At 35.9% G+C, this 18,642-nt stretch overlaps 1 protein-coding gene and 1 long non-coding RNA gene across 2 annotated transcripts; one reads left to right on the top strand and one right to left on the bottom strand.

Moving 5' to 3' along the window:
* Nucleotides 1–3,982: 3,982 nt before the first annotated feature.
* LOC109183917 (putative late blight resistance protein homolog R1B-16) lies at nucleotides 3,983–9,544 on the top strand. Its single transcript, XM_019333947.1, has 3 exons — nucleotides 3,983–4,652; nucleotides 7,076–9,211; nucleotides 9,308–9,544. The coding sequence occupies exons 1-3, from the start codon at nucleotides 4,115–4,117 to the stop codon at nucleotides 9,367–9,369; spliced, it is 2,736 nt and encodes a 911-aa protein (XP_019189492.1). The 5' UTR covers nucleotides 3,983–4,114; the 3' UTR covers nucleotides 9,370–9,544.
* Nucleotides 9,545–15,916: 6,372 nt separating this feature from the next.
* On the bottom strand, nucleotides 15,917–17,093 carry LOC109183923. Its single transcript, XR_002054664.1, has 3 exons — nucleotides 17,078–17,093; nucleotides 16,105–16,164; nucleotides 15,917–16,026 (listed from the first exon to the last, which is right to left on the bottom strand). It is a non-coding gene; the product is annotated as an uncharacterized LOC109183923 (long non-coding RNA).
* Nucleotides 17,094–18,642: the final 1,549 nt, after the last annotated feature.

Genomic DNA, 18,642 nt, shown 5'->3' with positions numbered 1-18,642 from the left:
AATAGTCATTTGCAAAAAATGTTTTTCCAAAATTCTGAAATCACTCTCCAAGACTTAATTAATAGTATCATTAATGACATAAAATTGTAAATAATCCAAAAAGCAATAAATAGCCATAATAATATTATTATGTTAATTTGGAGGCTAAATATGGAAAAATGATAGTTAAAACATGTTAAACTTTAAAACATTTTCGGATATAACTTTAAAATTTAATAAAACTTATGTCCGAAAATAAATGCCACATAAATCTATTTGGAAACAATTCATGACTTAATACCATAAAATTAATGTTATCATTAATTAAAATATTAATAGTAATAAGGAGCATTATAATCACCATTAATATTTCAATAATGACAAACATGGTAATACATATTTTAATGTTTCCATATTTTTAAAGATAAAATGTGACTATTTCAAAAATAGTTAACAGGTATAACAGTAGTTACCAATAATAATAAACTGTAAACTATAATTAATGATTTACGTACCTTAATGATGCGAACTACATCAATCGATAGCACTAACATCGATAGCAAAGAAAGCCTCCAAATCTCTCATCTTCGCGGAGAGTGTAGTTGACTCGTCGATGCTAGTAATCTCAATGAATCGCCCAATGGTATGTAACAATTCATTGGTAACACTTAATTACCATTATTAATAATAATGGAAAAATGAAGTGACATGGGTAATCTTACCAATGTACCAAATATAGTAAATTACCATGAATGAATAATTATTATGAAAGGTAATAAATGAGATTAGCCCCTCAACTTAATAACAGTGATTAATAATGCAAATTAATTACAATAAATGCAAAACTGTAATTGAGGGATGCCAAATACTAATCTCAATTTACCACATAATAATTAACCATGAGTCATAAGAAGACTAAAATTAAGGTATTACCAGATTACCAATGTAAATGCAATATATCAACAGTGTACATTGCTTGCCATAAAAAATAAAAAAAAATTAAAAAAAAACTTAATATTAATGTTAAGGCCCTGAAAACTATTAATAGATTAAAAACATAATCAACTTATCAACTTAAATAATAGTTATAATTCTTAATGGCAAAAAAATAATAATTATAATTCTTAATGGCTTCAAATGGTAACTATAATCCTTAAACACTTAACGACTCAAAATCAGGCAAAGATAATAATTATAGCACCAAATTGCTAAGTCAAGCCCATGAACCTTAATGCCTAGGTTAATTATAACATGAATAATAAATGGTCTAGTGTTGAAATAGATCCAACTTTATATTATTATCAATGATAAATACCGTTATAACAAAATACGGTAGTTAGTAATAATTAAAACTTAATAAACATGTTATAATCAAATAAAAAAAGGTGCTACAATTATTATTAACATATCAATCAAAGAGGTGGAATCCATACTTTAATGACCAAGATAGGTCCTAAATAGCTTGTTCAAAATAGGTTTTAAAGTCCCAAGTGACAAGTAGGCCGGACTAAAATATGCTCAAAATTAAATGAGAAACCAAACAAGCCGTCTTAATAGGCTATAATGTCCAAAATTAGCCTAAGGATCCAAAATTAAAGGATATTTAATATAAAGGCCATGAGTTAATAATATGCTATATCCAACCTTAATATATGCTTTTCTAAATGTACAATTATAATAAAATAATTTATGAATATACAAAGCATGCTTTGGATTTTGAGTGGTGTAAATGTTGTAAAAAATGCCCCTCTATAATATGCCAATTTAAAGGGCATTGTTTAGAACAATTGACCGAGAAGAGGAATTGACAGGGTTGAGAGCATCATTGTGTGCCTGTGCAATCCCTTCACCGACCACCGCGGCGGAGATGCGGAGGCGTGGGTGGTGGCGGGTATGACTGCGACGCGGACAGATGAAACGGCGCGATTTGTCATGAACGAGGCCTTGATCAGAGACGCATTGTCTTTCAATGCACCAAAAATCAGTTCCCGGGAGCCGCTTTCTTCGAGTCATCACGGGTTGAATTTTGAAATCGGCGATCCGATTGAGTTTTGAACATAGAATACGTCATTTCTTGTTCCAGCCCCAATCTCTTTAAGTAAGACAAGGCCACCGGCTGGTTAATCGGAGGTTGGTCAGGTAAGAAGAGGGCTGAAAGACCAAAATACCCATGGTTAATCGGAGTTCTCGCCGGCTGGTTGATGGACTACGGCCGGAGGGACTAAATCAACAAAAAAAAAAAAAATTTCAGGGACTAAATCGATGATTAAGGAATTAAAGGACTACATTCACAGTTTGGCAATAATTGATGGAACAAATTGTTGATTAACTCTAGAATATATGGTAAATAAAAATGAAGGAAATTGCTTTTTAATTAAAACAGGCATACTAGGAGTCTTCTTCTAACGATTCGCCGAAAAAAAATAGCGAAGAAGCTCCGCCACTTCTCCTCACTGCAGCACTGGTCCGCCACCCTGCCTGCAATTCCCAGTCGCGCTGTAGGAGAGAAAGACGACACCAAGGCAGTAGTGCCGCTTGAAGGGGAAGGGAAACAGCGACGGTTTCGCCGGGAAGCCAAGCCCGCCTCCGCCGGACCACCACACCGCAACGCCAAAGCTTGTCGCAAAGCTAGTCCGGCGGCGCCCTGGTTCGCCGACGCCACCCACTGCCCGCGGCTTTAAGGAGGAGAGGAAGCCGGACGTCGCCGGATGCCTAGCCTCATCACAACGCCCGCCAACGCCGCCTAAATTTGCAGTGGCGAGGATGAAGGCTTTTTCTTCTTTTCCACTGCAGCACCGATGAAGAAGAAACAGCAACGGCTAGAACGGGATGTATCCATGGATGACACCACCATGGTAGCCAGTGCCCACCTCCATCGCCAGCCAGAACCACAACACCCCATGGCGCCATCCATCCAGCGGCGAAGCTCACAGCGGAGGATCGAAAAATAACGACAGCTCTACCGTCAGCAGTACCCCCGTCGGAGTCGTCGACGTCAACGATCGAACTGCGCAAAGGGAACGGTTGACGCCTTATTTAGCTCCGCAGCCACCCCACGGTGCTGTAAAACCAAAAACGAAAAACAGCCGCAGTACATATTTCCCAAAAATTATACAATTTCGTATAAAGGAAAAAACATACAACCTCATTGTTTTCCAGGAAATAACAAAAAAGCAAATATACTTTAAAATATATATTTGTTGCTAATTAATGAACCAGGCAGAGATTAATAGGGCTCTGATACCAAATGTTAGATAATAAATTGACTAACATAAACTGTAGTAACGAGTAACCTATCTTGAGGAACATCCGAATATCCCTTGCCATAGTTGATGTTATTGCCATGGGACGGTAAACCTGCAGAATAGTTTTGTCCACCACTTCTCTCCCGAATACCTGATGGTGCGTGTATTCTGAACACGGGAGCTGTGGGAGGACTGTTTTGCTTAGAAGCCTACATGCCATCAACGTAGGCAGATATTCAGTTAAAGTTTAACGGAATATCATGAGTTGCATAACAGATTAAGTCACTAATTAATTCAATCTCCTACTTGCACCACAGCCACTCAATAATACAATAAAGTCACTAATTGACTCAATCTCCTACTTGCATTACAGCCACTCAATAATACAATATATTATAATATATTGTATTTAGGGAAAATACTTACAACTTCTTGATTCATTTTTAATGTTTTAAAATTTCTTTTCTGTTTGATGCTGATTTAGTTTTCCGATCTCACTTCATTTTCTCCATTTTTGCATTAATTTTTCATCGCCAAGTAAATAGAACATAATTTTCATTCCTAGTAAATTTAGAAAAGAAGTGCGATTTTTGGTGTACCTAAGATTTCTAGCACTGAATAATAGAAACCTCTTTTGAATAAGTTCCTTCCGCTCAATCACAACCCAAGTTGTACAAAAATAAATAACTAGGCTGTCATCAGCAATAATAATGTAACTTTAAAACATAGAAGTAATCGGTAATATAATATGGAGTATTCTATTATCTGAGTTAACACGGAGGAGTCGTTGACATTGACTTGATCGGAAATAAAGCCACTGCGGAGTTGTGCTGCAAAGCTTTCAATCTCTATCTCATACAGATTTACAGAGAGACTGATAACAGTGAGAGATGGCTTCCGTCGTATTAGCTTCTCTCAAGGCAACAATGGAGTTTGAAATTCAGCAGCCCAGCCCCCGGGTGCTTCCTGATGACCTAAAACAGATGAGATCTCTCATTCAACATCTTTCTACCTTGCAAGCCTTCATGAAGAAATTCCACATCAAAGCCTTCGAGGATGCCGAAATCAAAAGCGTGGAGAACCAAATCAAAGACGTTTCACTTAAAGCAGAAGACAAGATTGAGATTCAACTCAGAAACATTCTCCTGGCGGAAAACGCAAAGCGGAAAGAAGACGCTCGCAGAGAGATCCATGGGAGCCTGGAAGAAATCAGAAAAGACATAGACGAATTGTTGGAGACGGTGAAGCAGCATGATAGCTCGTTAGCTGATTCCTCGCAATTTCCTCCCGATGAGGACACCATCCCTCACACGCCGCGTAAGGAAGAAATGGTGGGAAACCGCGAGGAGTTGAAGCAGATAATTGAACAACTCAATGGCAAGACTAAAGAACAACAAATTATCTCAATTTTTGGAATGGGAGGCATCGGTAATGCATTTTCCTTAAATTCTAATTTTATTACTTTCCGTCTTATTTTATAATTTTATTTTTCATTATATATATATTTAGATATTATTTTTAAAAAATACAAAATTTATAGGGATAAAGTACAAATAACCATCAAATAAGCCATTAAACCCTGAAAAAAAGAGCAATTAACATTTTTTACATGTTAACTCCAGGTTTTTGTTGATTGGATTGCCAAATGTTTATTTTATTTGCATTTATTTATTTTATTAATATTATCCACTTGGGTAGTATATATTATATTTTAAAGTAATTATAATCAAAATAGTTTTGTCTTGTCGTGATTTGATTTATTTATTATTATTTTTCACTGGATCTTTTGTTTTAAAAATAATAATAAATAAATAAATTATATCTAGACAAGACAAAACTACTTTGATTATAATTACTTTAAATTATATTACTACGTGGGTGGATATAATTAAAAAAATGGTAAATAAAATTAACATTTGGCAATCCAGCCAGCAAAAACCTAGAGTTAACCTGTTAAAAATGTTAATTACTCTTTTTTTTCGAGTTCAGTGGCTTATTTGGGGATTATTTGAGTTCGATGGCTTAATTGCTTTTTCCTAAATAGTTCAGTAGCTTATTTGTACTTTATCCAAAATTTATATTAAAAAAACACTCTAAAGAAAATAGGTAAATAAAAAGAGTTGATTTGACTAATAAATAATTAATAGAGATAAATGTCAAGCACTAAAGCTTAGATGGTACCTTTGTGTCTCGTTTTGATGAAGGTCACGACCTTGTAATCAATCATTATTGTATGGACCATGGTCCACACAAGCTGTGTGAATCATATTTTGCATGTTATAAAATAATGTACTTTTAATATATTAATAATGTATATTGTATTTAGAGAAAGTACATTATTTGTGTATTGAAAGTACATTATTTTATATAATGTACATTATTTTATATAATGTACATTCAGTACACAAATAATGTACATTTAATATATTAAAAATGTACTTTTTGTTATAGTTCACGTAGAATTGTATGAACCATGGTCCACACAATAATTTGTCCTTTGTAATAGAGCCAACCACTCAACCAGCCCTTCAACTATAAGCTAAATCTTAGCCCATAAACTTTTCTCTCTTCACTTTTACGCATTTTAGCCAATAACTTTTTAAATTTGTTCAATTAGCTCATTTTAAAGGTAAACTCAAGAAGCTAAGCCGGCTTCTTCGTCCAGTTGGACAAAGAAGCGATGGTTGGCTTCTCTGTCCGGTTGGATGGGAAATATGACGGCAGAGGTTTTTTTTTTTTTTTTTTTTTTTTTTTTTTTTTTTTTAACTACTTTATTTGAATTAAAAAAATATATGTTTTTTTATAAAAAAAAATTAATTAATTTATTAAATTTTAAAAATGTACCAATTACCTAGAGGCTATTGGTAATCTGTTAATTAACTTGAATGCATAAAAATGAGAAATTAAAGTGTCTAATTATTTTTTTAGTCAGACTAATTACACTTTGACTTATAGTTGGGTCTATTTGACCTTTATCCCTAATAAATATGATAAGTAAAATAGAATAAAGGAAATATTTACTTATAACACAACACAAACGGTAATGATGGGAGTTTGAAGTATATCTTTTATTACAAAAATGATATAATTTGTTTTTTATTATTATTATTATTTTACCCAAATTCATTAACTAATATTCATTGCAGACATTATTTCTCAAAATAAGAGTTTTTTTTTTTTAAGAATATCAACTAGATGTCCCAATAAATGTGGAAAATAGACAAGATAGTTTCTCTCAATTCTTGTATTTCAATCTTAATTGCATGTCTAAAAAACGAGAATTAAGGGTAATTGTTCTTTTCATGGTGACTCAATTAAACATTAATCACAGGGGCTAGATCGGTACTCACTGCGCACAAGGAGCCCCCCTCATTTTGAGAGGTTGCTCCCACACTGCCTCTGGTGAGACTCGATCCCTGGTCATTCTTCCAAAGTTTCACATCTATGACCAGTTGAGCTACCCATGCGAGCTATTCTTTTTATTTCATGCGTTTGGATTTTGGATGCCAATTGGAAAGGTTTGGTTAATATTCCTAAAAGGTCCTTCAAATTTTAGGATTTTGGATGCCAATTGTAACTACCTAACCGGTTTAGATAAAAATAGACATTTCAAGAATAAGGAAGAAAAGTAGATGCACCTGTAATTTAGGGAATAAATAAGCTATACAACTATTACTCATAAGAAAAAAGTGTCATTTTCCCTCTTATTTTGGTTGTAAATGAATCTAATAAGCATGTAGTTTATAGTTTGTTCACGAGCAAGAATATAGATATTGTGAGTTCTACTCCAAATTCTCTTACATGAATGAATTACATTTGAGGATACCTTAGCTTATATAATATTTCAACAGGGAAGACGACTTTAGCAAGAACAATCTATGATGATCCAATTACAAATCGTTTTGATATTCGCGCTTGGGCAACGATGTCACAACAATATGAGGGGAAACAAACTCTCATTGCCCTTCTTCGATGCATTACGACCTTGACCCCCGAAGAAATTAAGACCTCAACCAAGGAAGATTTAAGAGATCGATTACAAAAGCTGTTGAAGGGAGGAAGGTATCTAATTGTTGTGGATGATGTATGGAGTATTGAAGCTTGGGAAGATATCAAACCTTGTTTTCCGACTGAGACTAAAATTGAGGGGAACATTTTATTATTGACTACTCGAGACAAAAAGGTGGCTCAAGATACTCATTCAGGTAAGTCACCTTATGGCTTGAATTTTTTAAGTGATGAGGATAGTTGGATTCTATTTTCTAGAAACCTTGATTTTGAAACACGCTTTCCAAAATCACTGGGTTATGAGGACGTTGGGAAGGAAATCGTTAAACAATGCCGAGGATTACCCCTTTCCATAGTTGTAGTTGCGGGGATTCTGATCAGTAAAGGATCATTGGAGGAATGGAAGGAAATTCGAGCAGAATTAGCATTGATATTAACACGTGATGAACAATGTACAAAAATTCCAGCTTTGAGTTACAAACACTTGCCTCCACATTTGAAACCTTGTTTTCTACATTTGGGAGTCTTTCCAGAAGACAGTGAGATGCCTGTCAAAAAGCTTGTTAGGTTGTGGATCGCCGAGGGGTTTGTGAAAGTAGGTAATGGCAAGGCATTGAAAGACATGAAAAAAGCATTGGAAGATATGGGCAGGGCGTTAGAAGACACAGCTCTCGAGTACTTACGAGCTCTTATTAGTAGAAGCATGATTCTGATTCGCAATCAGAGCTCAAATGGTGAAGTGAAGACATGCAGAATGCATGATCTGTTGCATGACTTTTGTGTGAACAAAGCTGAAGATGAGAACCTTTTGTATGCTGGTAGCATGAGAAGATTTAGAACAGTGAAGAATTTAAATGATGATGGAAGTACAATTAGCAACGGTGGTGGAAGTGTAAAGCACGAGGGATTTCGTTGGTTAAGTTTTTGGCCAAATTATGGAAATGTTTATGTTTGCCATAATTTGGACAAATCTCGCTCCCTATCTTTTCTGCATAGAGATGCAATTCCAACACTTATTGGCGAGTGTTTACCGTCTAACTTGTTAAGAGTGTTGGATTTGATTGAATTACCTCCATTATCTAATGAAGTTTTCATGAGTTTAAGGGATCTAGTTCTTCTGAGGTACATGGATATAGCCTTGGATGACTGTCTAAGTCCTGAAGAGCTGGTGGATATAGTTTCTGGGACTCAAAATTTGCAAACACTTGTTATTTCTCTGAATGGAATGGGCTTCAGTGATATGTGTTTGCCATCTAAACTTTTGGAGTCACCACAGCTAAGGCATGTTGAGGTTAGCTATGCTCTTTCAGTGGATCCTCCAAGTGAGGTCAAAGAGGACTTACACACATTCTACTGGTTGAGTCTAGACCATTGTACCAAGGAAGTGTTTTCAAGAATCCGAAATGTAAAAAAGTTGGGGATTATTTGTGGATCAAAGCCAAGTCCTGAGGCCATAGAGCCTGCTAACCTTGAGAATCTTGGAAGTTTGGATAAGCTGGAGACATTAATGATTGCATTCCGGAAAGGCTCACCAACAGGCCTTCTGAATCTGAAGTCTTTGCCAGTACTAAACCTCAATAACATCAAGAAATTGAAACTGAAGAGAACTCGTTTGCCGTGGAGTGAAATAAACGTAATTGGCATGTTGCCCAATCTTGAAGTACTGAAACTGAAACAAGTGTGTAATGATCCAGATTGGAAACCCACAGAGGGAAACTTCCCTAAGCTAAAATTCTTGTACCTTGAAGCTGAAAACCTTAAAAGTTGGGAGGTCGATGAAGGGGATCAGTTTCCTTGCCTTGAGCACCTAGTTCTTAAAGAGTGTACAAAATTGGAAGCTATTCCAACTGGCTTTGAAAATGCATATGCACTGGAGTCAATTGAGTTACTAAATTGCCCCCAGCCTGTTAAGAATTCTGCCAAAGAAATTAGTGATAGCCGGGAGAATATTGGACACAAACCCATCATTATTCGCCATGGTCTGCCTCTTTTCTCTCACAGTATGACTTTTTTTGAATTACAAATTTTGTTCAATTTATTCTCAACTGCTTTTTTGTCATTTGATTTAATTACAGTGGACCAAATTCAAGAAGTTGATGATGTTGAAGATGATGCTGATGATGATTCTTCCGAATAAACGAATTGAATGGTACGTGTACTGTGAATTGCAATTAAATTGCCTATGTATGTATTAGAATGATGATGGTGCATGTTGTGTATAATGGTGTAAACTATTGAGTTTATTTTATAAGAATGTTTTTTATTAACTTCATAATTTCTCCCTGTTAGAGCAAGTCCTTGTCTTAGCCTTCCATACTTTAATGTTTAAAACCTTTACAAAGTTCTTCTTTGAATTAACATATCTGTACTGCATTTAAACCATTATTACTACATTGAGATTTTGGGGATAGCATGTCATGCATGTAATTTGTGTATAATTTTACTAACCACAATACTGGGATACGTAAACATTGACTTAATATTACACTAAACTTTTTTTTTTCCCCTATTAGTTTAATGGATGTTAGGGCCTGGCCTGCATACATTTGTGCTTTTTTAGCTACTAAGTTGTGGAGTTGGAGTATAGTTTGGGTGAAAGAAGCAAAATATGAGCTAAAATTCTATTATTATAGCTTTGGTTAAATAAAATTTCTGAAGAACAATGGTTAATTTAACATAATCATTAATAAAAGAATTGAAAATGCTACTTATAGCATCATGACTGAAAAAGTGAGGATTTTTTTACCACGTGAAAGGTGGTCACAAAACCTAAAGTAGTTCAAAGTGTTTGACTAATTAAGTTAGTAACTTACTAATCATTATGTGATCCTTAAAAAACATAATGCTTGAAGGTATTATTGAATACCAATCGATTGGTAATAAAAAAAAAATAAAATTAGACGATTAGTTTGCGAGATAGATTGCTTGAATTTTACCACTAGGTAGTTAGGATTAAAAAAGAAATAAAAATTGTCAACCATGGTGGAGGCTTGTAAAAAACACCTTGGTTTTCAGCAAAAAGCCAAAAACTAACGTGCTAGCTGGGCATTAGATCAACTTATTTTCCGTGGATTAGAATGAATATTTTTCTTTGCCTTTATTTTCTTTGAATACCCAAACACAACAAAATATGAAAAAAGACTTCTGAAAAGTTATTTTCTGAGTTTCCAAACAGATACTAAAGGTAGAATCTGATGATAAAAACCATGGTTGCAGTAGGCGCTAGGCGCTAGTCGGGCGCCCGGGCAGCGCCTAGCGCCTAAGCAGTCTAGGCGGCGCCTAGGCGGAATCTAGGCGGCCTAGGCGGGCGCCAAAAAAACAGTGGTAGACTTGCAGTTTGACAATTTTAATGAGGTTGTTTTCAACATTTATTCAAATAACACATCCAAATAAATGAATTAATGATAATTCATAAGTCATAACATCAAAACTATGGTTTTCAAAAAAAAAAAATTATATATATATAAATGAAAAAAATTAGAAAGGTCAAGTCGGCCGGGTTAACTCGGCTAACTCGACAGAAATTGACGAGTAAACTCGGCGTAATCGGCCGAGTTAGGCGCTAGGCGGCCGAATTAGGCGCTAGGCGGGCGCCTAGGCGGCCGGTCTCCTAGGCGGAAGCCTAGGGGGGAAATCGCCACGGCTTAGGGGCGCCTAGCGCCTAGGCGGCGATTACTCGGTGCCTAGGCGGGATTTTTGCAACCCTGATAAAAACAAAATGATCTCCAAATAGAATATAGGATTTAGTTTCAAAAATTTTGAATATATAATTTTCAGCCTCCAATTATGTTCATTCGAGGGTGAAAATTGAAAAATAATCGAGAAGTCAGACAAGTTGTATATGAAGTAGGACTCCGCCTGGTGGGCACAGGTAAACAGTAAAGGCACGCTCGTGCCTCTACCGAGTTTTTTGCACTTTTGGTCCCACGACTATAGTGGCACTGGCAGAGTTGATCCACGACTTTTGAACCTTGCAATTTTAGTCCACGACTTTTGAACCTTGCAATTTTAGTCCACGACTATTGATTTTTTTGCAAAAATAGTCCTTCCGGCCATTTTTCCGTCAAAATGTCACCGGAAGAAAAATTTTCCGTTTTTAGCAGGGGTAAAATTGACATTTGACTTGTCTCCAAAAAATAAAAATAAATAAATAAATTGGCGTTTGACTTAAAAATAGTACTACTCCTCTTATTCACCAAAACAACAAACAAAATAAAACCCCCCCAATTTCCTGAACCCTACCTGCGAACAAGACGCCATTGCAGATGCAGCAGAAGCATAAACAGGCATTTCGGAGAAGGCCTCCTATCGATTCAAACACGTCCGAGTCAGAGTTAACTCAAGCAATTCTGAAATTCGAAGAAGCTTACGAGCAAGTAGAGAATGCAAAGTTGCAGCAGATGGTGGTGATGGAAAAGCAGAGAATGAAGTTTGTAGATAATGAAGTTTGCAGTAACTAGGAAGCGTTTTAAATTAGGTTGGTTAGTGTGCATTTTAGGCAAATGACTAATGCTCTTGTTTCTTTTACTCATTATGAATGTTCATGTTGTTGAATAGAAATGTGTAGGATCATTTTAGTTTGGCAGATCTATGGTCAATGCTGAACATTGTTGTATCATTATGTTACTTGTGAAACTACAGCTCGTGTAGAATGATGAGAAAAAAATTGTAGTTCATTAGTGATCAAGTGAAATTTAATACTTCCACCATGCTTTCTACTGTATATGATATGCAACATTATCTTCTGCATGTTGTCCTTGTTGCTGTTTTAGATTACCCACAATCAATTCTCTGTTGTGTTATGCTCATCAATAGACAAAAATCCATCAACCATAGACAAAGAAACCATAAACAGTCTGCTGTATTAACCATAATCAATGTTTACAATTTTAAGACAACAAAACTGCATTGGCAGTATAACAACAGTTTTGGCATCATAGTTTGACAAAATAACATGCCTAAAATCATAAACCATTACAGTTTTGGCATTACAAAAAGAATCATAAAAACCATTACAGTTTTGGCATTACCAAAAAAACCATAAACCATTACATCAGTCAATTTTACTTGGAACTAGATTTGGTAGAACACTTTCTCTGAACTGGAAGTTTCACTCTAAAATTAGTTTTGTTCTTGGCTTGAATTAGTGGGGCTTGAACTTGGGCTTGAAGTGTTTCTACATGTGCTTGAACTGGTGGGGCTTGATCCGAATCTCCTTGGGGTTGAACTGAATCTGATTGGGGTTCTTCTGCATGGGCTTGTTCTTGCATTAGCAGTATAAGATCATCCAAATTGAATGAACTTAAAGCAATATCAAAATCATATTCTTCTTGTGTTAAAACATCACGGGCTCCCATTGCCTGAAACCATAAACCATAAACCATAGACAATAAACCATAAACCATAAACCATAAATCATAAACCACTGCTTACCATTGGAGCTGGAATGTAAACATTAGGCTCAGTGGTGTTTTCAACAACTGGCTCTGAAGTGTTCTCAACAGTTGGTTGTGTTCTGTTATGAACTTGTGGTTGCTTCTTGGATCTCACCATTTTTCTGGGATTATTCTAAACAAAAACAACAATAATAAGTAAAATTATTAAACTAAACATATAAAGATAAATACAATAAAGTAATTAAAGCATTACCGGTTTTTCTGTCAAACGTAGATCATTAGGACATCTCCTATTATTGTGGCCAGACTGTTTGCAATTGGAGCAATGTAATTTTATTTGAGACCTTGCCACTCTTTCTCCATCATTTTTTATCTTGTGACTTTTTCCTTAATATTTGTGGCCTCCCTACTCTGGCAGTGTACACAGGAGGTAGGGGTGGATTTCTTTCACTTATAGGCCAATCATCAGGGCCAGCCATTGGTCTAATACATCCTTCATAAATCTTCAAATATGTATCTTTAGAATAACAGGGGTGGATGTAGTCAGTTACATGGCCTTTCCCATGCTTAAGCCAAATTGCACGAACACCATGCTCACATGGAATACCAGTGAGGTCCCACTTTCTACATGAACAGGTTCTTCTTTGCAAATCCACTCTATGTTGTGCCTCATACATACCTCCAATCTCAAATAAATATGTGTCACATTGATATCCTGTATAACCAGCTGCTTTTTCCTCAATAATCTTAACTTTCTCCACAATCCTAGGGCAAATATTGCCAGTCCACTTACTCACTTTTTCCCTATTGGCAAATAGCTTGGTCATTAGCTGCTTTCTGATTAATTCAAGGCACAAAATGATAGGTTGTTTACGTGCATCAATAATTACAGCATTAAAACTTTCACAAATATTGTTCACCAACATATCACAATGAGAAACACTTGTGAAATGTGACCTACTCCATTCTGTTGGACTCTTATTAGATAGCCAAACATATGCATCCTCATCCAATTGTCTAAGTTTTCCAAGTGCAGTTGTATATTTGGGCACAGTTGTTGCTTTGGCACAGTCCCATAGTGCATCCTTCAATGCCTTTCCTTGAAATCCCGTAACCTTCATATTCCCATGAAGGTGCCTAACACAAAATCGGTGCTCAACTCTAGGCAATACCACTTCAAATGCTTCTATTAAACCCTTTTGTTTATCTGACATGAAGGTAAATTCATGTTCATTCCCCTCACTGATTTCTAAGTCTTTTTTTAAGAATTCTAAAAACCACACCCAAGACTGTTTTGTTTCACCCTCAACAATGACATATGCAACATGGAAGATTGAGTCATTAGCATCAAGTCCAACTGCAGTCAGAATTAACCCCCCCAATTCCAGACTTCAAATGAGTTCCATCCACTCCCAAGATTGGCCTACAAAATTTGAAACCTTGCCTATATCCATCCCAACACATGTACAGTCTAAGGAATCTGTTTCCCCCACAAAGTTCAACATTGTCACTGAGCTTCACCTCACAGATTGTCATAGGATTAGTCCTGATAATTTCTTGGCGGTAACTCCAAATCTTTTTGAAATTATCATCTAGATTACCCCTAATTTGAATTTTAGCTTTCTTCATTGCTCTATAAGCTTGATGTGTACTAATATGAAACTTTTCATCTTTACACACCTTTTGCCTAAATTTTTCCATTTTCCAGTCATCATGATGTGCAATCTCCTTACTCCACCTCTTTGCAACTACAGTTGACGTTGCTCTTGAATTCTCAGAAGTCCAACAACATCCATCATGTTTATCTGTCAATCTAAGGATGCTCCAATTCAAAGAATTCTGTTGCTTTCTTAGAGTTACTGTCCAAGGACAACTACCATTATCACCTAAATTATAAAAACAATAATCAAATTGTTAGAAGAAGAAATGAATAATTAGCGAAGACATAATAGTAATCAAATTGCTGCAATTATGCACAACAAAACAACAAAAACAATATGTTCACTTGTAATCAAATTCATTAGGCAATTTTAAATGTTTATCACAAATTTTTAAGGAAATGTCTGTGGGTACTGAAATAACATATGGTAACTCAATGGTGCCAGACAATGGTTGTGAAGAATATTTAAACCATATTTAAGGCATTTACTGGTTCGAAATACAATATTTAGATTTAAGCCATTTGTTCCAATTTTCCAACTCCAAGGTCTGTTGCCTGATTTAAGCCATTTGTTCTAGTTTTACAACTCCAAGGTCTGTTGACACTGGAGTGTGGTCCCCATTCACAGAACACATGCCACATGTTACAAGTAAACATTATAAATTGATTACTGGTCCCCAGAACACATGGTCCCCATCTATAATACTACAGGTTTGCAATACACTTAATATAAAAGCATATTCTGCACTTTTCGTACTAGGCAAAAAGTATATAATGCACTGTAAACTAGTATAGACATATCAACAAAATTCATAGCAATAACATCATACAAACACCCACAAATATAGACACAAATATTTTACAAACTAAAAGTTTGGACATTGAAAACTTACCATCACTCCTCAACCTACGCGGAGTCATTCTTGAATTTTTCGCACTGGAGAATCAAGCCATGAAATCCAAGCCACTAATTGTGACTGTTGTTGTCTTGTTCGCAGGTAGGGTTCGGGAAATTGGGGGGGGGGGGGGGGGTTATTTTTAAGTCAAACGCCAATTTATTTATTTATTTATTTTTTGGAGACAAGTCAAATGTCAATTTTACCCCTGCTAAAAAGGGAAAATTTTTCTTCCGGTGACATTTTGACGGAAAAGTGGCCGGAAGGACCATTTTTGCAAAAAAATCAATAGTCGTGGACTAAAATTGCAAAGTTCAAAAATCGTGGATCAATTCTGCCAATGTCACTATAGTAGTGGGACCAAAAGTGCAAAAAACTCTGCCTCTACCTGTGCAAACTTGAGTTCAGTACATAAAATGGAGGTATAACTTAATCAAGATACAGATATTAATGGCATTGAATTCATCATTTGATGCATCCTTTGAAGCTGAATATGGCAGCTAACTCTTGATATCAAGAGTCAGTTTAATTATGTTGTTCTCTCAACTATTCTTCTCCGATCCCAAAAGGAAAGTTGTTCTCCAAAGTCTCAACTATGAGGACAGCAGACGCTTCTCTTCTTCCTCCAGCCTTTTCAACCATCTCAATCCAATACAGCACCTATGCTCCAAAGAAGGTACAATTAACTAGCTCTATGACTGTAGTGCAATGAAAACAAGCGAGATTTGGTTGCCCTCTTGTAATGCTCTATGGAAACACCATATTGCTGAATCAACGTCTTTCTTTACACAATCCCCAGTCAGAAATACAGCACCTAGAAGGTATAGTGCACCTGAATGCAACTGAAACTCGCTGTTTTAGCAATTTGAGGGCAGACACAGAGAAATAATGGTGCATAGTCGTTGCTTATTGAATTATACCTGATCAGCTGCCTTCTCTATATAGTAAAATGCTTGCTGATCTGATTGAACATAATCATTCTATCAAATTGTTGAAAGTTCTTAAAAATGCGTCAAAATATAATACCATTACATATGCACAATGAGTGAACAACTTTACTTTAAGATGCCATAAATCCCCAAAACAGGAACCCTAATGAGTGAATAACTTTACTTTAAGATGCCTTAAATCCCCAAAACAGGAACCCAGACCCAAGCTATAAAGGAATAACTATAGCTGACATTGTGTCAAGTAATTCAATTAGAGGGTGTCAAATGTCAATGCATGAACACAGACTTTGAATATAAGTTTTTTTTTCGTTAACAGTGTACCCCCATGGAGCACCTTCTCCCATGCATAGAAACCATATAAGCAAAGACTTGCAGTCTTGCATGAATACCTTGGGTCTTTAAAAGCAATTTCCTAGAGTTTGAGCTTGCATTAAAAGAACATACTGTTATGAATCTGAATGGCCATTACCTTGGGTCAATATTCTGATGCTTATGAGAGAACATGTTTGAAATTTTGGGACAGCAGAACTAACAGATAAAATTCCAAGTACGTCATCAAGTAACAAGAGAAAGTAGAGATAATGGGCCCTGTGACTGGTATTCACCGCCTGCATATCGTCAATGTGATTGACCAGCTTTGAAGTTTGATTAAATTCCCCAAGTTAGACAAGTGACCAGTCTATATCTTGAAGATCCCCAGATTATGTCTTACATAATCCAGTTCTCATCTTTCAAATGATAGTATTTGAAACATGGATAAGATAAGCATAGGTGGCTAGGTGCATGATAGGCATTTGGAAAACTAGGAATAGTATGAAATCTCACCAATGGTACTTGAAAAGAACTTGACACTCACTAATTAACTGAATTGGACCAAATGGATTATATTCATTATCCATGACAAAATGAAAACAGTACAATTCCCCAATGAAAGAAAGCTAACCTCAACTCTCAAATGGCGGCCTAATTCATATTGAGCATCTGGATCACCCATCTCAGCAGCTTCAACTAGCAAAGCAACACCGCTATTATGACAAAGGAAAATGAAGAAATATTAATTTTAAGTATATCAGCAAGTTGAATAATAAGAAGCCTGCAGGTTATTCTACATGCCAATTAACATTCAAATTAGGTAGACAAAGATTATGCAATAGAAAATATGTTTTATGTTTACAAGGTGAACAGATAAACTTCTTACATGGCTTTACAAGCGCCAGGGGTTATGGTACTTGAGATGCACTTTTGACAGCCAATATCTGGCTTGGGTATTTGAGTTGTCTGCCTCCAAAGCCAATTCAAATTTCTCCTTTGCATCCTAATGCAAATCCACCATATCTAAATATTTACATGCCCAGAGAGTCAGACCATAGAATATTAAAAAGCACTCCAGACTAAAGCTTACACATAGGAGAGGAATGAGCCGGCTGTCCCTTAGCTCACAATAATCAATCACTCTATCAACTTCCTTCAGAGCATTCCACCCTTTTGCTATGAACTCTGCTGCCTCCTTGTTTTTGCTGTGCAACCCCCTCTAGGAAAGCAATATAATTAACAATATTAATAAAGATGCATCCACAAAAGATAAGTGATTGCTGTAATTTGGGGCAAACAAATAATACCCGGAGTATTCGGGTTGTCGAACCACAGAGAGGTGGTGTACTAATCACTAGCTACTAGGTTACTCATATGAAACTAGTCCGAACAAAACTTGAAGGTTGATTAATTGCATAAAATAACAAGCAGAATAAAATAAGTAGCAAGGTTTTGTAGACAATAGAGCAAAATAGGATTCTTGGGATCACAATGTTTAATCACCTAGTACCAATTAAAGTTTGTAATATTTGGTTTGGAATTAAGATTTGTGTGGGAATGCAAAGTGGAATCGAATTACTCCCGTAATCTCTATTCCTAGTGAATTTCCACTCCCATGGCTTAAACACCCAATAAGATCAAAGATGAGCATTCAATTATTCCTAATTACTACCATCTCCCGATGAACAATAATCTAGAATAAACTTCCCCTAATTAGTTCCCCTTTCCCAAGGACCAACCGTTAGGTGCAATCGTGTGTGCCCTAATTTATGCCCCAATTCCCATTGGTGACACAAATATGACTATGAAGCTAGTAATTTAGGCCTTTAATTACCAACAACAACAGGTTAAAAACAAGATTGCAACACAAATCATAAAACCAAACATAAATATATTAAGAAATTAACGAACTAGGCACATAGGTTCATAAACAAATTCACCAAAAAATCCCTAAAGAATTTAGCCAAGCATGGCTAAATTATACATAGCAAATATAAATAAAGAATCACAAATCATCAAAAGAGTACAAGAATTGACCAAGCGATTCTCCCGAATCTCCGTGGCTTCCTCCTTGCTTCCAAAGATAACTTGAGCCTCTTGATTTCTCTCTTTCTTGTCTACAAAGAACTCTGAAAATCTCTCTGTCTCCTTAGGGTTGAGGAAGGAGGGATTTTATAGTGGGTACAAAGTTGAGAT

Source organism: Ipomoea nil, unplaced genomic scaffold (genome assembly GCF_001879475.1).
Source record: "Ipomoea nil cultivar Tokyo-kokei standard unplaced genomic scaffold, Asagao_1.1 scaffold1237, whole genome shotgun sequence".
Lineage (NCBI taxonomy): Eukaryota > Viridiplantae > Streptophyta > Magnoliopsida > Solanales > Convolvulaceae > Ipomoea > Ipomoea nil.
This window is presented reverse-complemented; position numbering and strand designations above follow the sequence as displayed.

Bases quoted from the DNA above. Each gene is read 5' to 3' on its own strand.
- LOC109183917 (XM_019333947.1), top strand. From the start codon at position 4,115: ATGGCTTCCGTCGTATTAGCTTCTCTCAAGGCAACAATGGAGTTTGAA. The intron at 4,653-7,075 runs GTAATGCATTTT...ATATTTCAACAG, and splicing joins TTTTGGAATGGGAGGCATCG to GGAAGACGACTTTAGCAAGA. The intron at 9,212-9,307 runs GTCTGCCTCTTT...ATTTAATTACAG, and splicing joins ACCCATCATTATTCGCCATG to TGGACCAAATTCAAGAAGTT.